Here is an 18,204-nt window from a genome sequence, read left to right as displayed (position 1 = left end):
GAGGTCAGACTACATATTTACTCTATGTGTTGTTATGCCATTTCACATTGGGAATAATGTTTTGCCTGTAGGGGTTTTATTGCCTGAAATAGAGAAAGAGTGTTTAACAAATAGCATGGAGGCTCTCATTTACACCCATTTACACCCTCCCCTGCAGAATCTGATCTAATCAAATCAGACATGTCAAGGGTAGAAGACACTTCACACAGTTAGCCCACCCTCTTTCAGACCAATATCTCTACACACTTCATATGGTTGTGTGTGGAAATTCACTTAAAATCACTTAAATACATTTAATTTCCTATTATGATCCTTGGTTTGAACTATGTTTCATCTTCACCATATCTAGATACCAAAATGCATTGAGTTGATGCCACGTGATTGACATGTATTAACAAGCTATTGAACATTTGAATCTAATAAAGTAGATGGTAAGTGATGGCATTTTAGATATTCTCCACCCTGACTTATGTGACTTATGTGACCACCTGCACTGTGACTTATTCCTGTAAAATGCTAATACTGAGGCCAATTTCTGTGCCACTTATGGGTATGTGTTTGGCAAGTAATGGATAGCACAGTGGCCTGAGTGTATTTGGGGACTACCTTGCTCATAGTCACAAACCACAAAATGCTTGGCTAAAGCTGGAGCCATCAGAAAGGACCTATCATGTGAGGGAGATTAAGAAGAAAAGAACCACATAATCCCATTTTAGCAAAAAGTCACATGGAAACTTCATTGTCAGAAAAAAGTAAATATTTCAGAGTAATTTTGTGGTCACACTCAAGTTCATGGCCAGAATAGCAAGTCACTCATTGACCATCATATCTGCGTCTTCACAGGCCAATGAGACACCACTCTTAGATTTGAAGCCTCAAATAAACCCAGCAGGCAGGCAGCTATAAATAAGACATTTAGAAAAACAGACCCACTTTCTCCCACAGATCTACCCGAAGTACAGCACTAGACTGATGACTTTGGCACTCCGGTTGTGATTCACATCCACAACTATAAAACCGAGTCAGAAGCCACTTTTTATTATGTTCATGGATGACATACACAGAACCTGAGCTGTTAGTAATCAATATAATATCAGATTAACATAACATAATATCAGATTAAAGTTTACACATCAGTAAAAACAAAGCCCCTCACTCTGTAGTTGTCTGCTGTGACCTGCAGGTGCTCATTTAATAGCAATGAGAGCTTGAGGAGATGGAGCTCTCACATGCCAGAGTAAGAGACGGAGAGGGACACCTGTGTTTGTGTCTCAGCGTGAGACGAGGGCTTGTTACTTTATGTTCACTCTCAAGAACGGCACATATGTGCCTCTTAGCATGACGTCAGAGATCTCTGTTGCTGAGGCAAAACATAACTTCGCATTAAAGATGTATCATGACACCCCCCTCTTTTTTATTCTTCCGTTACACAGAGGAAGGAAGAAAACATTGCAGCTTATTTTTAGTACTAAGACAAGATAGTTTCAATAGAAACAGATGAAACTTATTTTCAAACTAATTATCCCCGTTAAAGGGTTGATCTGACGAAAACAAATTTTTCCATATTCTTGGTTTCCCATTATATCTTCCTACTTGCCATAGATGCCCAGATGTGAAAATCTAATCGTGTCATGTGTGCGCGGAGTTTGCATGTCCTCACCATTATGGTGGAATTTCCTCCCACCATTTAATGGCATGTATGTGTCAGAGTCTGGCAGCCACAACTCTGATTATTAAGATGTAATGGCTGTAGTTGCAATGCCCATATACATGAAGCCGAACCCTTTGGCCAAGGCCCAGCTGTAATACTGCCTACCAAATAGCCTTTCCATGATTAAGCGGTTTCCACCACATTTTCCCCAATCATTTACGGCCAGGCTTCAAACGGGTGGAGGAAGGATGAGAGTATGCATGGGTGGATGAGGAACTGAGGCTTAAAAAAAAAGAAATGAAAAAGAGTGAATGAATTTTTAATCCTGTTTTTCTGAGAGCTATTTTAAACATCAAGGGAATCCTTGGGCTTCACAATGCTCACTGACTGGCTGGGAAAAATAGCACAGTGGAGACGAGACCGGAGGATCTGATTCTGTGTCAGCCATCCATCAGGGTCCTATGCCAGCCTCAACATGAGGATGTGGGACAGAGAGTGACACTGGATCAAACGATCACGATTCACAAACAAAGGTTGGAAAACAGACTACACTGTCTAAATTTCTTTTGTTTTCCCACAGTCATTTTACTGTGTCAGAGGCCAGTGGCATGAGATCTTGATTCAGTTTGGTTAAGCGTATTCCTGAGCAGAAAGCCCAGAAGCGGTAAATTATGTTATAAAGCATTGCCTGTTTTCACAAGATCCATACTAACCCAATAGAAAGCACTTATGTATAATAGACTCTATTTGTTTTTCCATGATGTGGACAGGACAAAGTCCATCGCAATCCAGAAATGTGTGTCAATACGTCAGCATATTCTTATTTCTGCCACGAAACACAGCCAACAGTTGGTGCATTGTGGAGGCCATCCCAGATAAAGGGCTCCCAGTGTCATCACAGGAAATGAAAATGAACAGTGCCCATCTCCTGTAGAAACCACACTCCAGACAACTATTGAGGTTTGAGACATTTATAAAAAAAAAAAATTAAATAAGAACAAACAAAACACAAACTTTCACAATGCATGTCATTCACAGTCCTACATGTACAGTATCTGGACAACAAGAAAGAACTCTTACCCACAGCTTCTATTGAAACACTCCTCTCCTCATGTTTTTTAATCAAACTATTTAACCTTGGGTGAAGGATAATCAAGATGCTCTTAATCCCACAGCCTATTTGATAATTTCACTATAAGGTCATAATATAATATATATATTTCATAATATAATAGTTTTAATAGAAATGAAGCAGGCCAGACAAGTATCATTGTACTAACATTTGATTGATGTCCTCATCATATATGGGAAACACATTATATATATGCATGATATAATATTAATTCTGATAATGATATTGACCATGAGACATATTAGAAACAGTGGAAATGTTGCATCACAGGTTAATTCTGAGTGCATGGGTGGCCCTCATTTCAAATGATCACACAAGGGGTGCTGCCAGCTCATTCTGATGAATGATTATCTGATTATTGTTATTATTATCTGATTATTATCTCTAAACAGTGGTGGCTTTGCGATTAAGGAAACTGCCCCATAAATCAGAAGGTTGCCGGTTTAAATCCCGAGCCACCAAGGTGCCACTGATCAAAGCACTGTCCATACACACTGCTCTCTGGGCGGCTGTCATGGCTGCCCACTGCTCACCAAGGGTGATGGTTAAGAGCAGAGGACACATTTCAATGTGTCACTGTGTGCTGTGCTGTAGTGTTTCACAATGAGAATCACCTCACTTTCAATTAGGCCAGGCTGATCAGGACCCTTCAAAAGGGATTTAGCACAACATGCACGCTGTCTTGCATTTGCCTAAAGACTTGTTCACTAGAGATCACAATTGTCTTAAGACAATTGACAGCTTGGCAGGGGGCATGTTTTTCACAGGATCAGAGGGATCAGACAACTTCTGATACTTTGAATAAATACTGCATTTCATAAAATCATAGCATCTGTTTTTTGTATAACAACAAAAGTGGACATAGAAAGTGTACAAAATATATGACTCTGCTGCCCTACCATTCATCACCTCCTAATTTGGTCAGTGTGTGAAGATGCTCCTTAGGTAGGTCAGTAGGTCAGAAATTATTAGAAGATACACAGTGATATAAGAAATAAAATTATAATAAAATGTTATTAGAATAAATATTTTTTATGTAATATTTTATCTCCTCCTAATGATCCTAGGAGCTATGTTGTCTGGGGCACTTGGTGCTCCCATGAAAAACTGGTCTTAGGTAAAGGGTGAGACAAAGAATGGTTCAGAACATCTTTCATGGAAGGAAAAAAAAAGTACTATCTAGTACCCGGGATGAGTGCTAGATAGTGCTCCGCCTGGGGACTCTATTGTCCTACTGCGGGAACTTCAACGCTCACATGGACAATGACAGCATGACCTGGAGGGGTGTGATTGGGAGGAACGGCCCGCCGGATCTGAACTCGAGTGGTGTTTCCTTATTGGACACCTGTGCAAGCCGCAGTTTGGCTATAACAAACACCATGTTCGAACATAAAGATGCCCATCGGTACACTTGGTACCAGGGCAGCCTAAGTTGCAGGTCTATGATTGACTTTGTAGTCATATTATCATTGAAGTCGGCCGAGAGCAGTGGGGGACATTGAGTCTGAATGGACCTTGTTCTGCTCTGCGATTGTTGAGGCGGCTGTTGCCAGTTATGGCGGTAATCCCCATACCCACTGATAGACATCAGAGGTTAGGGGACCTGTCAGGCTGATGAAGGAGGCCTACAGGGCACGGCTGGTCTGTTGGTCTCCAGAAGCAGAAGACAGGTACCGGATGGCCAAACGGGGTGCAGCAGTGGCAGTCGTCGAGGAAAAAACTCGGGTGTGGGAGGAGTTCGGTGAGGCCATGGGGAAAGACTACCTATCGACTCCAAAGAGGTTCTAGCAAACCATTCCATGCCTCAGGAGAGGAAGGCAGCAACTCACTCACACTGTTTACAGTGGGGCTATAAGTCGGTTGGTGGAAGGAATACTTTGAGGATCTCCTCAATCCTATGACGTGCATTCCAAGGAGGAACCAGGGCTGGGATGCCTAGGTATGGACTGTCCAATCTCAGGGGCAGAAGTTGCTGAGCCTCCCTGGAAAGGTCTACTCCAAGGTACTGGAGAGGAGGGTCCAGTCGATAGTTGACCCACCAATGGGTGGTAGTAATCCAGGGGTAACACACTCGCCAATGAACCAGAAGACCGAGGTTCAAATCCCACTTACTACCAAACTGTCCCTGAGCAACACACTTAACCCTAAATTGCTCATTGGGGGACTGTCCCTGTAACTACTGTAAGTCGCTCTGGATAAGGGCGTTTGATGAATGCTGTAAATGTAAATAAATCTCAGATTGAGGAGTAGAAATGTGTTTTTTTCCTTGCTGCGGAACAGTGGACCAGTTCTATTCCCTTGCTGAGGGCATGGGAGTTTGCCAACCAATCCACATGTATTTTACTTATGACCTTGTCTCCAGGGGCACCCTATGGGAGGTGCTCCAGGAGTATGGGGTGGATGGCCTTTTGTTAAGAGCCATTCAGCTGTAGCCAGCTGTAAGTCCTGGTGAGGGTTGGACTCCGCCAGGGCTCCCCAGGGCTCCCCTTTGTAACCGGTTCTGTTCCTAACCTATATGGACATAATTTCTAGGCACAGCCATGGTGTGGAGGGTGTTGAGTTTGGTGGCAGGAGAATCTCGTCTCTGCTTTTTGTGGATTATGTGGTCCATCTAGCTTCATCAGGCTCTGACCTTCAGCTCTTGCTGGGTAGGTTGAGGATCATCACCTCCAAATCTTAGACCATGGTTTTCAACTGGAAAAGGGTGGTTTGCCTACTCTGGGTCGGGAGAGAGGTCCTGCCTCAAGTGGAGGAGATTAAGTATCTCGGGTCTTGTTCACAAGTGAGGGACGAAGGGAGCAGGAGATCAACCGGGAAATGGGGCCAGTGTCTGCAGTGATGCGGACACGGAACTAATCTGTCATGGTGAAGAGGGAGCTGAACCAGAAAGCAAGGCTCCCGATTTACCGTTTGATCTACGGCCCAGTTCTCACTTATGGTCATGAGCTTTGGGCAATGATCAAAAGAAGGAGATCACGGACACAATCGGCGAAATGAGTTTCCTCTTTAGGGTGGTCAGGTGCAGCCTTAGAGATAGGGTGAGGAGCTCGGACATTTTGGAGGGACTCAAAGTAGAATCGCTGCCCCTCCACGTCGAAAGGAGCACGTTGAGGTGGTTCGGGCATCTGGTCAGGATGCCTCCTGGACACCTCCCTGGGGAGGGGTTTTGGGCATTTCCTGCCGGCAGGAGGCCCCCGGGTCGACCCAGGAAATGCTGGAGAAATTATATGTCCAATCTGGTCTGGGAACGCCTTGGGATCCTGGCGGAGGAGCTGGTGGAGGTTGCTGGAGAGAGGGCTGTCTGGGATTCCCTACTTGGGATGCTCAGATAAGCGGAGGAAAATGAAGAAGATAATATTTCTTATTATAAAAAAAAAAAAATACTGAATTTATTGCATAATAATGGCCCTATTACTTATTCAGTAATTTTTGATTGATTTTCCAATTTGTTTTGGTTAGACTAAATTGCTCCTGCTTCTCCCCATCCACCTCTGTCCATCTGTTGTCCATCCTGCCCCACCAAGGTGTAAATCTGCTGGTTCCATACTTGTGGAGAAGCAACCTGTCACTGTCACATTGAAGTGTTATGAACACCTAAAAAGTTTCTTGTAAAGTTTTGCCCAGATGTCAAGCGTCTAGGCCTCTTTCTCCAGCGAGGAGAAATTTTAGCAACCAATAATGAGCATTACATCAATAGAGTATCATATTTTGAAAATTATTGAGTGTGCTATTTATAATATGACAGTAGTAATATTTAGTACTGCAGTTCCAAAAAAATGTTCTGGCAGTGAAAAACTGGCAGCTTCATACATCATCAATATAACAATAACAGCTACTATGTTCATGCACAGTCGAGGTGGTCTTTGAAAAACATGAGCACAGTATCAGTCATCCACTGCAGCATCAGCACCCAACTAATCTCAAGCACAGCGTGTGGAAGTTTCCATCAGTTACAGCGTGATTTATGTTAATCATTATTCTGCTGCACAGCAGGGGAGCATGCTGAAGGTGGTGGGGGTGGGGAAGCCATGTCTGATGTCAGCTGCGGCTGAAACTGCGCTGTATAGAGAAACTCCAAATGCAAAACAGCAACATTGATTTGATTTTTAGCACAAAATCACATGCAATATTTCTCATTGGATTTTGACAGGCCATCATATATGACATCCCCCAAAACCTAGACCTTTTCTGAACACAATATAAAATGCCCATGTAGAAAAATGGGAATTCACCTTTAAGGCGTGAGTGAGAAAGGAACCCTCATTCATGGGTAGAGTGCAATAAAAGTTTTTTTTTTTTCACAGTTGTCATTAATTACGGAATTCAGTCTGGTCCCATCAGCACGAAAACATTCAGTCCTTAGTATTATTTAGTTATTATTTTAGCAAGATCCCAACAACCATTTAATAATGGAGTTAAGCCTTTCGTTTTGTGCTCTGAAAGTGAGAGTCTGACTCATTATGTGAAAGTCTCGGCTGAAAACTGCATTTCAGCACTGGTGCATTCTTTCATCTCTGTCTTTTGAAATCAAGCATCCTTTGAAGGTGATTCCAGCATAATTCTGCTTAATGTAACATTTCAAAGCTTTGCTCCTTACTGGTATATATGACATTTTGAGGCTGAATGTGTTTGACTACTTTAAGTTTTATTATAGAACGACGAACATAATACATTTTAAAAGTATTTTAAACATATATTGTTTCGGCACAGTCATGGCATTTATGTGCAAATAGACACATGAATCCTTTTGTACTGTCAGTTATAATTCAGTGTTGTACTGTCTGAACACATCACTTATCTCTGGATGTGAAAAAAGGGTCTTCCATGGTTACAGTAGTTTCTGGCAGGGGGCGGTGCATCACCATGGCCTTTGTATAATGCATGTTCAGGCCCAGTTCTGTCACTTCATGGCTCTTCTGGTTCCAGCTCTCTGATTGGCTCCTGGCTCTTGGAGGACATTCCTGTTCATATACTGTGTTTGAATGAAGATGCAATGTGAATTGTGTATAAAGTCACAGTACTGAACTGTCAGGATTACACTTCTTCTGACTGTATCAACCTTTCAAAGGATGCAGTAGCAGGGTGCTGTGAGAGAAATGTATCTTAAACATACCCATTTTGTATGTGATTTTTGGCTATATATATATATATATATATATATATATATATATATATATATATATATATATATATATATATAGAGAGAGAGAGAGAGAGAGAGAGAGAGAGAGAGAGAGAGAGAGAGAGAGAGAGAGAGAGAGAGAGAGAGAGAGAGAGACACACACACACACACAGTTCTACGAGAATATTGTTTGTCTAATGTAGCAGCTTTAATGTTTGTCTAATGTAGCAGCTTTGAACCTCTAATGTAGCAGCTTTATGACATGCAGTGGGCTAAGGTGATACACTGTCCTGTCAAATGAAGGGCTACAACAATATATAAGAAAAAGGGTCACACCGTCACTCAAGTAGCCTTGTAGATGATTACACTGATCGGGATTCACAGTGTCTAACTTATCCAGGCATGGGAGCTGTCAGCAGCATCACCAGAGATTTCATAAAGTCATGTGAAACACAATTTTGCATGCAGGAAAATACAAGGCTCACGATATTAGGCATACATGTAAACATTTGCACAAATGCCATCTGTTTTATCTCAAAATTGCTAATCTCCTTATGATCAACCCAGTCTTGAATAAAGCATTCCATATTAATTATCACTGTTCTTGCTCAGTGTCCCGAGTGACCTGGGTGTTAATATTGCATACATATATGCTGCCTAGTGCCCTCATTCAAAAAATGTATTTAATGCCAGCAGGCTAATTTTCTTGGATTTATGTTTATTTATGTAAAATTAATTAGTATGCCATTTATCAGAACACAGAGTGTGTGAGTACTTTTACTGTTGTTTTTCTTTTGTGTTTAAAATAAATGCACCTTCCTGTTCAAACACGGACAGTCTGAACCCTGGAGACTCTTGCTCGTCACTGGTTATATCCATCATTCACTCTCCTTAACTCATCAGACAATCAATAGTCATTTGGCACATTGTCATGAGGCTCTTTATAGCAAGTTGGTATTGCATATATGACATCTGATTCATTTCCCCAATGACCAGCAAAAAAATCTAATTGGACAGCTGAATAGATCTTTGACTGGCTGTGGCTTCTCAGAGATTCTGTGAAGACATTTAATATTTGAGTTTGATTCATAAGGTCTGGGTTATTATGGCGATATGCCTGCCCAGGCACTGTGTGAAAATCGATAATGGACAAAGTGGCCTTATGCTAGCCAAGATATAAGAACCTTGCCCACTGGATGCAGTGGATGCAAGCCTGTCACAGCTCAAATTACAGATGAAGTAAGTGTATCCTTTCTTGTAAATCTGTTAGGGTCGATTGGTCTTATCGGTAGGCATGTTGCATCTGAGATTTAAAAATATATTGACAGTAACATGACCCTGCTCTAATGTAGTGTCAGCTATCTGACCACAGTAGATGTGTTTATTGTTTAGCTTGGCTTCAATAACAGATATATAATTATAAGTTGATATTTGTTTAATAATTAATTTAACATAATAGTTCATGTAGTCTATATTTAGTTAGTTTTAGTTTATAATATATATTGTATTCAGACTTTCATTGAATAAAATTGAGCACTGTTTAAATTTGATGTATTTCATGCTAAGTGTTAGAATTAAATATTACATTTTTATGTATTTTCAGTCCCACTACAATCAGTTCTCAAAAATTTGAGATGTCTTTAAATGTGATTTAAATGAAATAAATATTAAATTTGATGCTGTCATTGTGGCGAGTTGAACATGTTAAACGATGGATGAATCAATTCACAAAGTTCCATCTTGCCTTTTAATATACAAACCTTTAATACAAACAAGCGTAAAACCCGCATTCACATGTTCACGTTTGAAGCACCACACAGCAGTTAGGAAGACCAAATTTTCAATGGAATCGCATTTAATAATGCAGCTTTACGGGTTCCATTTTTTTCTTTTTAAAATTGCTTTGCATATAGGCAATATTGCCTTGTAAATTATTAAATATCAATCCGGTTAACATAAAGTTCTTTATTTGAAGCACATTTCTACAAGAAATGTAACTTACTAAAAATATGTGTGTGCTTAAAGCTCTTCACTGAGCTGAAATTAAAACAAGATAAATTAACTAAAAATAAAATCTAAATTCAAAGTGCAAGTGTTTTAATGGCTTGAACTTGATTATCATCTCAGCCTGATGATCTGTTAACTGCTGCCTGTTGTTGAAAGGAGAGGTGAAATTTGGCCAGTATGTGTATCACTGCATATAATGTGTTTAATAGATACACTATGCTTTTTCAGTTTTTAATTTCTATTAATTTACGCTGGTTCGGGCTTGGGTGGTAAATGCATAAAAAGCATCAGGTGATGCGTTTTGATTAGCACTAAAATGGAAGCTGAGGTATGAGGTGTGGAAAAAATTTTGACCATGAAAAATTATGTTAAAAATGCATAAATTACTTGTAATGCGTTTGTCTGCTGCCATAATAAGATTTTAAAAAGCTGAACTTGTCAGGGTCAGGAATATCTGGACCACGGGCAATCAGAGGCAGGTCCCGCCTTTCACGATGTCTGATTAGTTTAGAACACAACAGAGACCTAATACGTGTTTGTTGTATGAACCACATTGTGTTTACGGAAATTTCCCCCGAACGGTCGATATATTTTTTTTTTTACCTCCGATATTTTTTAGTCACACCATTTAAAAATTAGGTGGACTAAAAATTCCCTCTTCACGGGGTCTCCATTCCTAATTGACTTTATTCTCCTTTGTTGTCCCTGGCTGGTGGAACAATTTGCCCGGCTCCATTTGACTAGCCGAGACTACCACCACCTTTAAGAAACATTTGAAAATCCACTTGTTTAAACGCTGTCTGCCATCTAGCCTGAACAGTCAAAAACCCGGTCTCATCCTTGAACAAAACACCTCTCCCACGTGCCAGATGCCATCGAATGTGACCATATGCCCACTAAAGTCGGTTACTAAAGTTGAACTGCAGTCAGGTTCAGACCCTGATGAGGATGATGAGCAGGCAGATGAGAAATTCTTTGGTTATGCAAATCATTTTGGGATTTGAACTGGCAACCTTTTGATTACAGGTTTGTTTCCTCACCTGCTAGGCCACCACTGCCCAAGCAAAAAACAACACTAGCTCTGAGTAGACCTCCTTTTTATGTTCCAGGAACCACATACGTCCGTGTTCCCTTGGTAGTCACATGACCAGGTCCCTGACTAGGAACAGCCAGCCCGGGGTGGCGGATCGCTGGTCGGCAGTGGCAATGCCACTTGCTCCACAACCAAGACCCCTGAACCTCCTGTATAGCTGACGGAATGCTTACCATCAGAGGTGGCAGAGGTGTGAAGGTTGTTCTAGAGATCTGCCCAGATGAGGTTGCGAGACACTTGTTGAAAGAAACAAACAATGAAGGAAGCGGCCTAGTTGCTGGTTGACTTGCGAAAGGCTGCTGGACCAGACAACATCCTCAGGAGAGTGCTTAGAGAATGTACAGACAGCTGGCAGATGTTCTCACCGACATCTTTAACATCTCACTGAGCACCGATGTTGTTTCAATGTGTCTCAATGCCACCACCATCATGCCCGTGTCAAAGAAGTCTTTAGTGTTGTGTCTCACCGTCAACCATCATGAAGTGCTGTAAGAGGCTGGTCATGAAAGACATGAAGACCCAGCTTCCATCCACCCTGGACCCACTGCAATTTGGACGCCACAACCCTGCATCTGACCCTTACCCACCTGGATAATAATGACACATACACATGTATGAATGTTCTGTCTAACATGTATGTAGCTGAAATGCCACTAAAGCCCAACTTGAACTTGAAAAGCGCAAGTGCACTCACCGCCCCAGTATGTCCCAAAGAACATTGTTCATGAATTGTGTTTAGATGAAAGGAGCATAGCACAACCCAGATGGGATGACCAGACTCTCATAGTACCCAGTGGGGGTGAAGAAAGCAGTCTTCCATTTGTCACCCCATCTGATGCGGATACGGTTATAGGCCGAGTGAAGATCCAGCTTGGCATAGATCAGTGCACCAGAGAGGGCATTCAGAGTGGTGTTGGTGAGAAGGTGTGAGTGGCGTTAAATTATGGTCATCTTTTTGAGGCCATGGTGTTCAATGCAGATGTGTAGGCCCCTATCCTTCTTGAGGACAAAAAAGAATCTGGCTGCTGTGTGTGATGTGGAGGGCTCAAATAGTGCCGTTCTGTAGGGCATCAACCACAAAGGCCTCCCTGGTGCTTTTCTCTGCTGGGGATAGTGGGTGCTGCACCCGTCTGGAGGTTGATGGCCATATCACACATGCGAGTGGGAGCTTGGCAAAGAATTGAATATAGAACTGAATAAAGAATTGGATCTCCTGGAGGTGACCAGCAGTGATGAGATGACAATCCACAAAGGAGATGGACTGGGACAAGGGCTCTGTTGAAACCCCCAACCAGGCCAAGAAAATTTGGTCCATAAAGTTCCCCACTGCTCCGGAGTTAACAAAGCAGTGATTGCAAGCCATCTGTACCGCAGCTGAAGGTGGGTATGCAGGGTGAGACAGTAATTGGTCAGCATGATGGCTGTGGCTAGGGCACCAGACAAGCATTCCCATCACTTGCTTGGTATCCCCGTGCCCTTACAGGTGGCAGGAAGCTCTCTGCTGACCATCTCTTCCTGGATGTGAAGTGCCAGCCCATTGTAATAGAGGTTCTGAAGTACTTCTGACCCCAAAGTGTTCTGCACTGTGGAGATCCACAAGTCAGTGGTTTGTGGCTGACTGAGCAGAGACCCTGGTGCATATTATTTGGATGACACCTCCACTTCCCTGTTCTGGTGGCAAAAGTTCAGAGCACCTCCACAAATGTGAGGCACATTGTCATGGAGGGAGCCGTTGTCATGGAGGGAGTGGCCTTCTGCCAGCATGATTAAATTTTGGCTGATTGTTACTGTTTGGGTGTCATGTCCAGGTGTTTTGATTTGGACTTGATTGGGTGGTGGATACCACTGGGGGTGTTTAAAGGTTTTGGTGTTGGTGTTTCTGTTATGGCTTCATTTTCTGTGGAGGCTTTGCATGTGATGTGTGAAATTGTGTGTTAATCAGTTGGTTCCAAGTTTGGTTAACAGAAAAGCATTACGTTATTACATTATCGCTCAGCAGGAGTCAAAGAGTGTTTTAACGTCATCGCGCTCATTCAGATCGCTTTTGAGTAATGATCCACCATGGTCAGGATGGTGGTAAGGCTGTCCGCTTCAGAGAGTCCGGTTACAAAATCCAAGGCGAGATAGGTCTAGGAGCGATGAGGAATTGGGAGAGGATGCAGAGGACCAGTGGCTGGAGTGGTTGGGTTCTTGGCCCAGGCGCACTTGGCCCACTTCGCTGGCGTCAACGTAGGCCTGCATGTCCTACATGCAAACCCAAGAAACAGTTGCAGCTGTTTTAGCTGTCCCTAACCACGATGCCACTTCTTCGAGTTTCTTGGCCTCCATGGCCACACTCTGGGGTGAGTATGAAACCTAGAATGTGGTGGCGCGCTGGTGGAAATTGCATTTTTCCAGCTTACAGTACAGCCTCTCTGTACTCTCTGTAATCTCTTGAGGACTGCTCTCACAAGTGTGCTATGAGGGTTGGTGAATAGATGAGCATCCTGGTAGGCATACATCCACCATCCCAGCAGATCATGTAAGGTGTTATTTATGAATTGCTGGAAGACGATGGGTGCATTGCACAGACCAAAAGGGATGGCAAGACTCTCAAAGTGGCCGGTGGGAGTGATGAAGGCGGTCATCCACTCGTCACACTCTTGGATGCAGATGAGGTTGTATGCAGAGCAGAGGTCCAGCTTGGTGAAATAGGTGGCACCCGAGAGGGCATTGAGGGCAGTGTTGGTGAGGGGCAGAAGCATTCGTTTTTTTACAGTGAATGTAGGACCTTAACCCACCATCCTTCTTGGAGACAATGAATAACCGTTCTGCAGCCGGTGAAGTGGAAGTTCTGATGGTGCCGTTTTGCCACAAGGGGCCTCTGCCACAAACTGCTCCATGTCCAGGAGCTCTTTACACAATCCGAAAGTAGATCAATGGCCATGTCACATGGTCGATGTGGTGTTAAGCAGCTTTGAACAGACTGAAGATGGTGGCCAGGTTTGATAACAGGCAGGGACAGTGTTGAGGGCTGGATGTGGAGGAGCAAGTGCAGGTGTATGGTTTTGGTTGAACACAGTGATAGTGACAGTGTGCTCCCTATTCCAACACCAAGCCTGATGACAGGAGAGATGAGGTTCGTGGATGGCCAGACAGGGGAATCCCAGGAGGAGCAGAGAATTGATGATGGCCGTGACCAGGAAGTTGGTGGTGTTGATGGTTCAGTGGTTCTACTCCAGGATGGCAGATAGGGTGAGACAAGATGGAGTGGTTGTCGGTGGGGTGCCCAGCCGATTGTGCCACACAATCAACTGGGGGCTGCGTTTCCCAGTCAAATGGCACGGTGGTGTGCTGGGGAAGAGCAATAGGCACACAGTACCACAATGTACCACCTCTCCCTCTCTGTGGCAGTGAGGACAGTCCGTCCATGCTGCATGGGTTCCCCCAGGTTTTCTGGGGCCTGTCGGGGTGGTGACGGTGTTTGGGTTGGAGGTCCTCCATCAGTCGGTGGCGGTCGATCTGACCAGCGGATAGGCTGAAACTCAGAAATCAAAGACAGAATTGTCAGCTCCAACCGAGGGAGGTGGAGGAGAACTTTGTGCCACAGCCATCGCTCCATGCACCCGACAGCCACTTCATGTAAGCTCTGCCGCAAGTAGTTATCCTCATGCAACAGATGCTCAATGATAGTGGCCTGGTGGGACACCTGGTTACACAAAGTGGCGAACTCCACAGGGTTAATTTTAGTCATTCTGTTATTATAATTAGGCTGGACGGGCGAACGAGCATGCATAGGAGGAATTTAAAAATGCCCGTGTGGAGAGACATAAGGAGGTAGGCAAACTTCCACCATGTTAATCTGCACGGATGAGAGAACGGATGGGCAAAACAAGCAGGCAGAGAAAACAACAAGAACAGGAACAGTCTTACTTGAAAACAGGTGAGCTGAGTCTTTGCAGGTCAATGCAAAGTAATGACTGAGCGATTAGCGGCAGCCATTTTGCTTTTTTATCGGAGTTGCGTCACCTCATTTCCGTGTTTCTCCAGGTCATGCTAATCATGTGACATGCATAAATGCAAATATAATTTGTTTTCTATGTAATAAAATAATTTCATGTAATATCTGGTATACATAAATTGATTAATTTGCTACCAAATCTTGTTTTGTAATGTACTTATAGTGTTGTTGAGCTGTGTTTATCCAACATCTCACCATGAAAAAAAGACTCCAAATTGCAATTACATGCAATGATCTTTTATTCTCTGGTACACCGTGTCAAAAGCAGGAAAGAATCAGTGCCTTGTTAGCTTGAGGAAATGTGTCTAGGTGCTCCATAGACTCATGCCATCTCTGTCTGCCTGTGAACAGCACCTCTTCTGTTGCTAAGTGCTGCTGTGTGCATGGAGACAGTGCCGTGGTAACTGCCTCATATCAGCAGCACCTCGGTGTCAGTGCTCTCACTCTTTCGCAATGAAAATGCTACTGAATTGCTGCCATGGGTTTATTCAGTGCCTAATGATTAAGGTTATCATGATTGCCACTAACAGCTGATTAACAGTTGAAATGCATATCCCTCAAACCACAGCTTGTGTTGCTGTACGTGTGAACAGGATACTGCTGCGGATGATAAAGGGGTATTAAAGTGCTGATTGGGCACAATCAACCCCAATATGATTGCCCGTTGAGGTAACAGATGACTGCATCCATCTGTGAGCAGGGCGTGGCAATACATATGTTAATGTGTTCATAGCTCATATACATAGACAGAAAAAGGAGGGTGAAACACAGACATAGACTTGCGAGGTTCATTGTTGAGACCCCTGTGAAAACAATCCATCCTCCACCACACCCTTCCACTCATTACTGTCAGTCCAACCTTCATTTCATCCTGTGAAGAATGGAAAAAAAATTGGTGCACCACGACCAACAGTCAATGCAGTACATGTTCCCCCGGTGTTCCTTGGGCTTGCCCATTTCTGGTGCCGGGGGTGTGGGATGGGGGGGGTGCATTAGGTGGAGAGGGGCTGGTGGGCTGCTTGTCTCTTGGAAACACCCCTTCCATCTGTTCCTAATGTAGAGGTCTATCTTTTTAACAACACCCCAACCCTGAACCCCCTCTGTTTCAAAACACCTGCCCTGCCTCGTGTCGTCACCATCGTGTTTTTTTTAAAAAAAAAAAAAACATAACATTGATTAGAGCACTAATTGTCGCCCCTCCCTTAGGGAAAAGGGGCTGAAGGAGGAGGAGACTGTTAGCGTGTGTGTGTGTGTGTGTGTGTGTGTGTGTTTATCTCCTGTTTCATACACACATACACTCCGGCAGTACACTAGGCTGTCTTCCACGATGGCCAGTGACTGAGGGGAGGACTTGATCGTCTTCACGCACAAGCGCATTGAGAAAGAGCAGTGCAGAGACAGAGAGAGAGGGAGAGAGAGAAGATTTTTCCAAGTTATCGTTCCACATACAGCAGAGAGGGACTAAAACAAAGGAAAACCAGTGCGCACATACACAGACTCAATCTCTCTCTCTCTAACAAACAGCTCAGACGTGGGGTTTAATCTTCCTGAAGGCTTTGATTTAACTACGAGGGCAGAAGCACCACAATCTAGAGCTGAGCCACAATGGAGGAGAACATGGAAGAGGGACAAACACAGAAAGGTACTGTATGCATATGCATATGTGCTTAGATTTATGTCAGAAAACTGTGTGTTTGTAAAACTGTGGTTTGGTGTTGCTTTGGTTATCATCATTTAAGTGGTGGGGCGCTTTGGAGTGGTGGGGTGCTGCGTAAAAAAATTAGCAGTCCCAGTGCAGACTGGAGAGGATGAATCGGACCGCGGCAGGAGCGAAATAGACAGCCTGGGGACCTGTCTTTTTTAGTCATCCGTTTGTGCTGTGTTTTATTCACTTGTTTGATGGGTCGCGGGAGACTTGAAGAGGGGCAAATTTGCCACCCCTCTCTTTCTTTCTCTCTGTGCAGCTCTCTCTCTTTTTTTTTTTCTCTTGGTATCTCTCATGCCGCTTGGTTATCGCTGCAGTGCAGCCATTAAAAAGCAATTTCAGCTCATATCAGATCACCATGGTTGTCGCTTTTGTTATTGTCCCTGTGACAGTTGTGTGTTTTATGGAGTTGTGTGTTTTATATTCATGTCATTAAAAGAGGTGCAGCGGTGTGTGTATGTTTCTGTGCAAACATATTGGGAGGGCTATGAGGGGAGGGGCATTGTGATTTTGAAGAGTAATGGAATGAAATCATGAATTGGAAGAAAAATTGTGAAAAAACGCTTGTGAGACTGCATGTTGCACACGATGCACTGTGGCAAAAACAAGGAATGTGAAATCAATTACATTTTATTAGCTCCGCTTGTAGCGATGGCTGCGATGAAGATTCTTATTTATGATGGTCCCAAAGGTCTACACGTTAAATATGAGACCTGATCCATTATTGTAAATATTTATTTGTAACATATTCACGATAAGAAATAAAACAGGCCAACATTAAATACAGATTGTTTTCCATCCAGGATCATCATTGTTCTCCATATACACATCTGTCCATGCATGCACCATATGCCACAGGAGTTCATGTTGCAAAAAAAAAATACTGGAGGTGGTGCGCCTGTCATCATTGGTGGATAATGTGGCATTAAATGCAGTGTTACGGAGAGGGGATAAGCTGGCGGGCTTCAATTGGGATTGGCCACTTGTGTCATTACCAACTAGGGTGCCTGTACACACGGACAACTTGCAACATGACACAGTTCAAATAATTGTATTTTCTTCTGTTTCTAATGGGGGGGTTGACCAGAATGACAAAAAGGTTTAGTGGTGCTAAAGGATGCTTGGGGCAAAAAAACACAGAGATAAGTGCAACATGGGTTTACCCAGGCGGTTGCTTTTTTGAGATAACAAATGCCTAGGGGGGGTTAGCCGCCGAGGTGGCTCTCCCCCCTCCCTCTCTTGCTCCCTCTCTTTCTGCAGCTGGGGGACTAGAAACCACTATTGATGCATGCTTGGCTGACCACAAATGGAGGCAAACTTGGCAAAAATAAAAGCACTGATGTAAATGTGACCAGCAAAAAAAAGAAATGACCACGGTCCAGTCGTTTGGACAGCTTCAGTATGGCAGGGGTTGGGAAGATTTACTCTTTTGAGTTTTTGTGGTCATTAAGACTGGCAATGCAGCATCCCCTTCAGCATGCATGAATACACACC

The 18,204-nt window shown here is 43.4% G+C and overlaps 1 protein-coding gene across 3 annotated transcripts in view; it reads left to right on the top strand.

The window, feature by feature from the left end:
• Positions 1 to 18,204, top strand: part of gpm6ab (glycoprotein M6Ab) — a 53,638-nt gene that overhangs the window by 5,243 nt on the left and 30,191 nt on the right. Inside the window, exon 1 of one of the 3 annotated variants that reach the window (XM_028976966.1) lies at positions 16,246 to 16,647. The exons of 1 other annotated variant lie outside the window; for it this stretch is intronic. In XM_028976966.1, coding sequence (XP_028832799.1) covers positions 16,611 to 16,647 — 37 coding nt within the window. In that variant the 5' untranslated portion in view covers positions 16,246 to 16,610. Of the gene's footprint in view, positions 1 to 16,245; positions 16,648 to 18,204 lie in introns of those variants that run through there. One more of the 3 variants, XM_028976964.1, reaches the window with a different exon arrangement.

Source organism: Denticeps clupeoides, chromosome 4 (genome assembly GCF_900700375.1).
Source record: "Denticeps clupeoides chromosome 4, fDenClu1.1, whole genome shotgun sequence".
Lineage (NCBI taxonomy): Eukaryota > Metazoa > Chordata > Actinopteri > Clupeiformes > Denticipitidae > Denticeps > Denticeps clupeoides.
The sequence above is the reverse complement of the archived record's forward strand: the minus strand, read 5'-3'. Positions and strand labels throughout refer to the sequence as shown.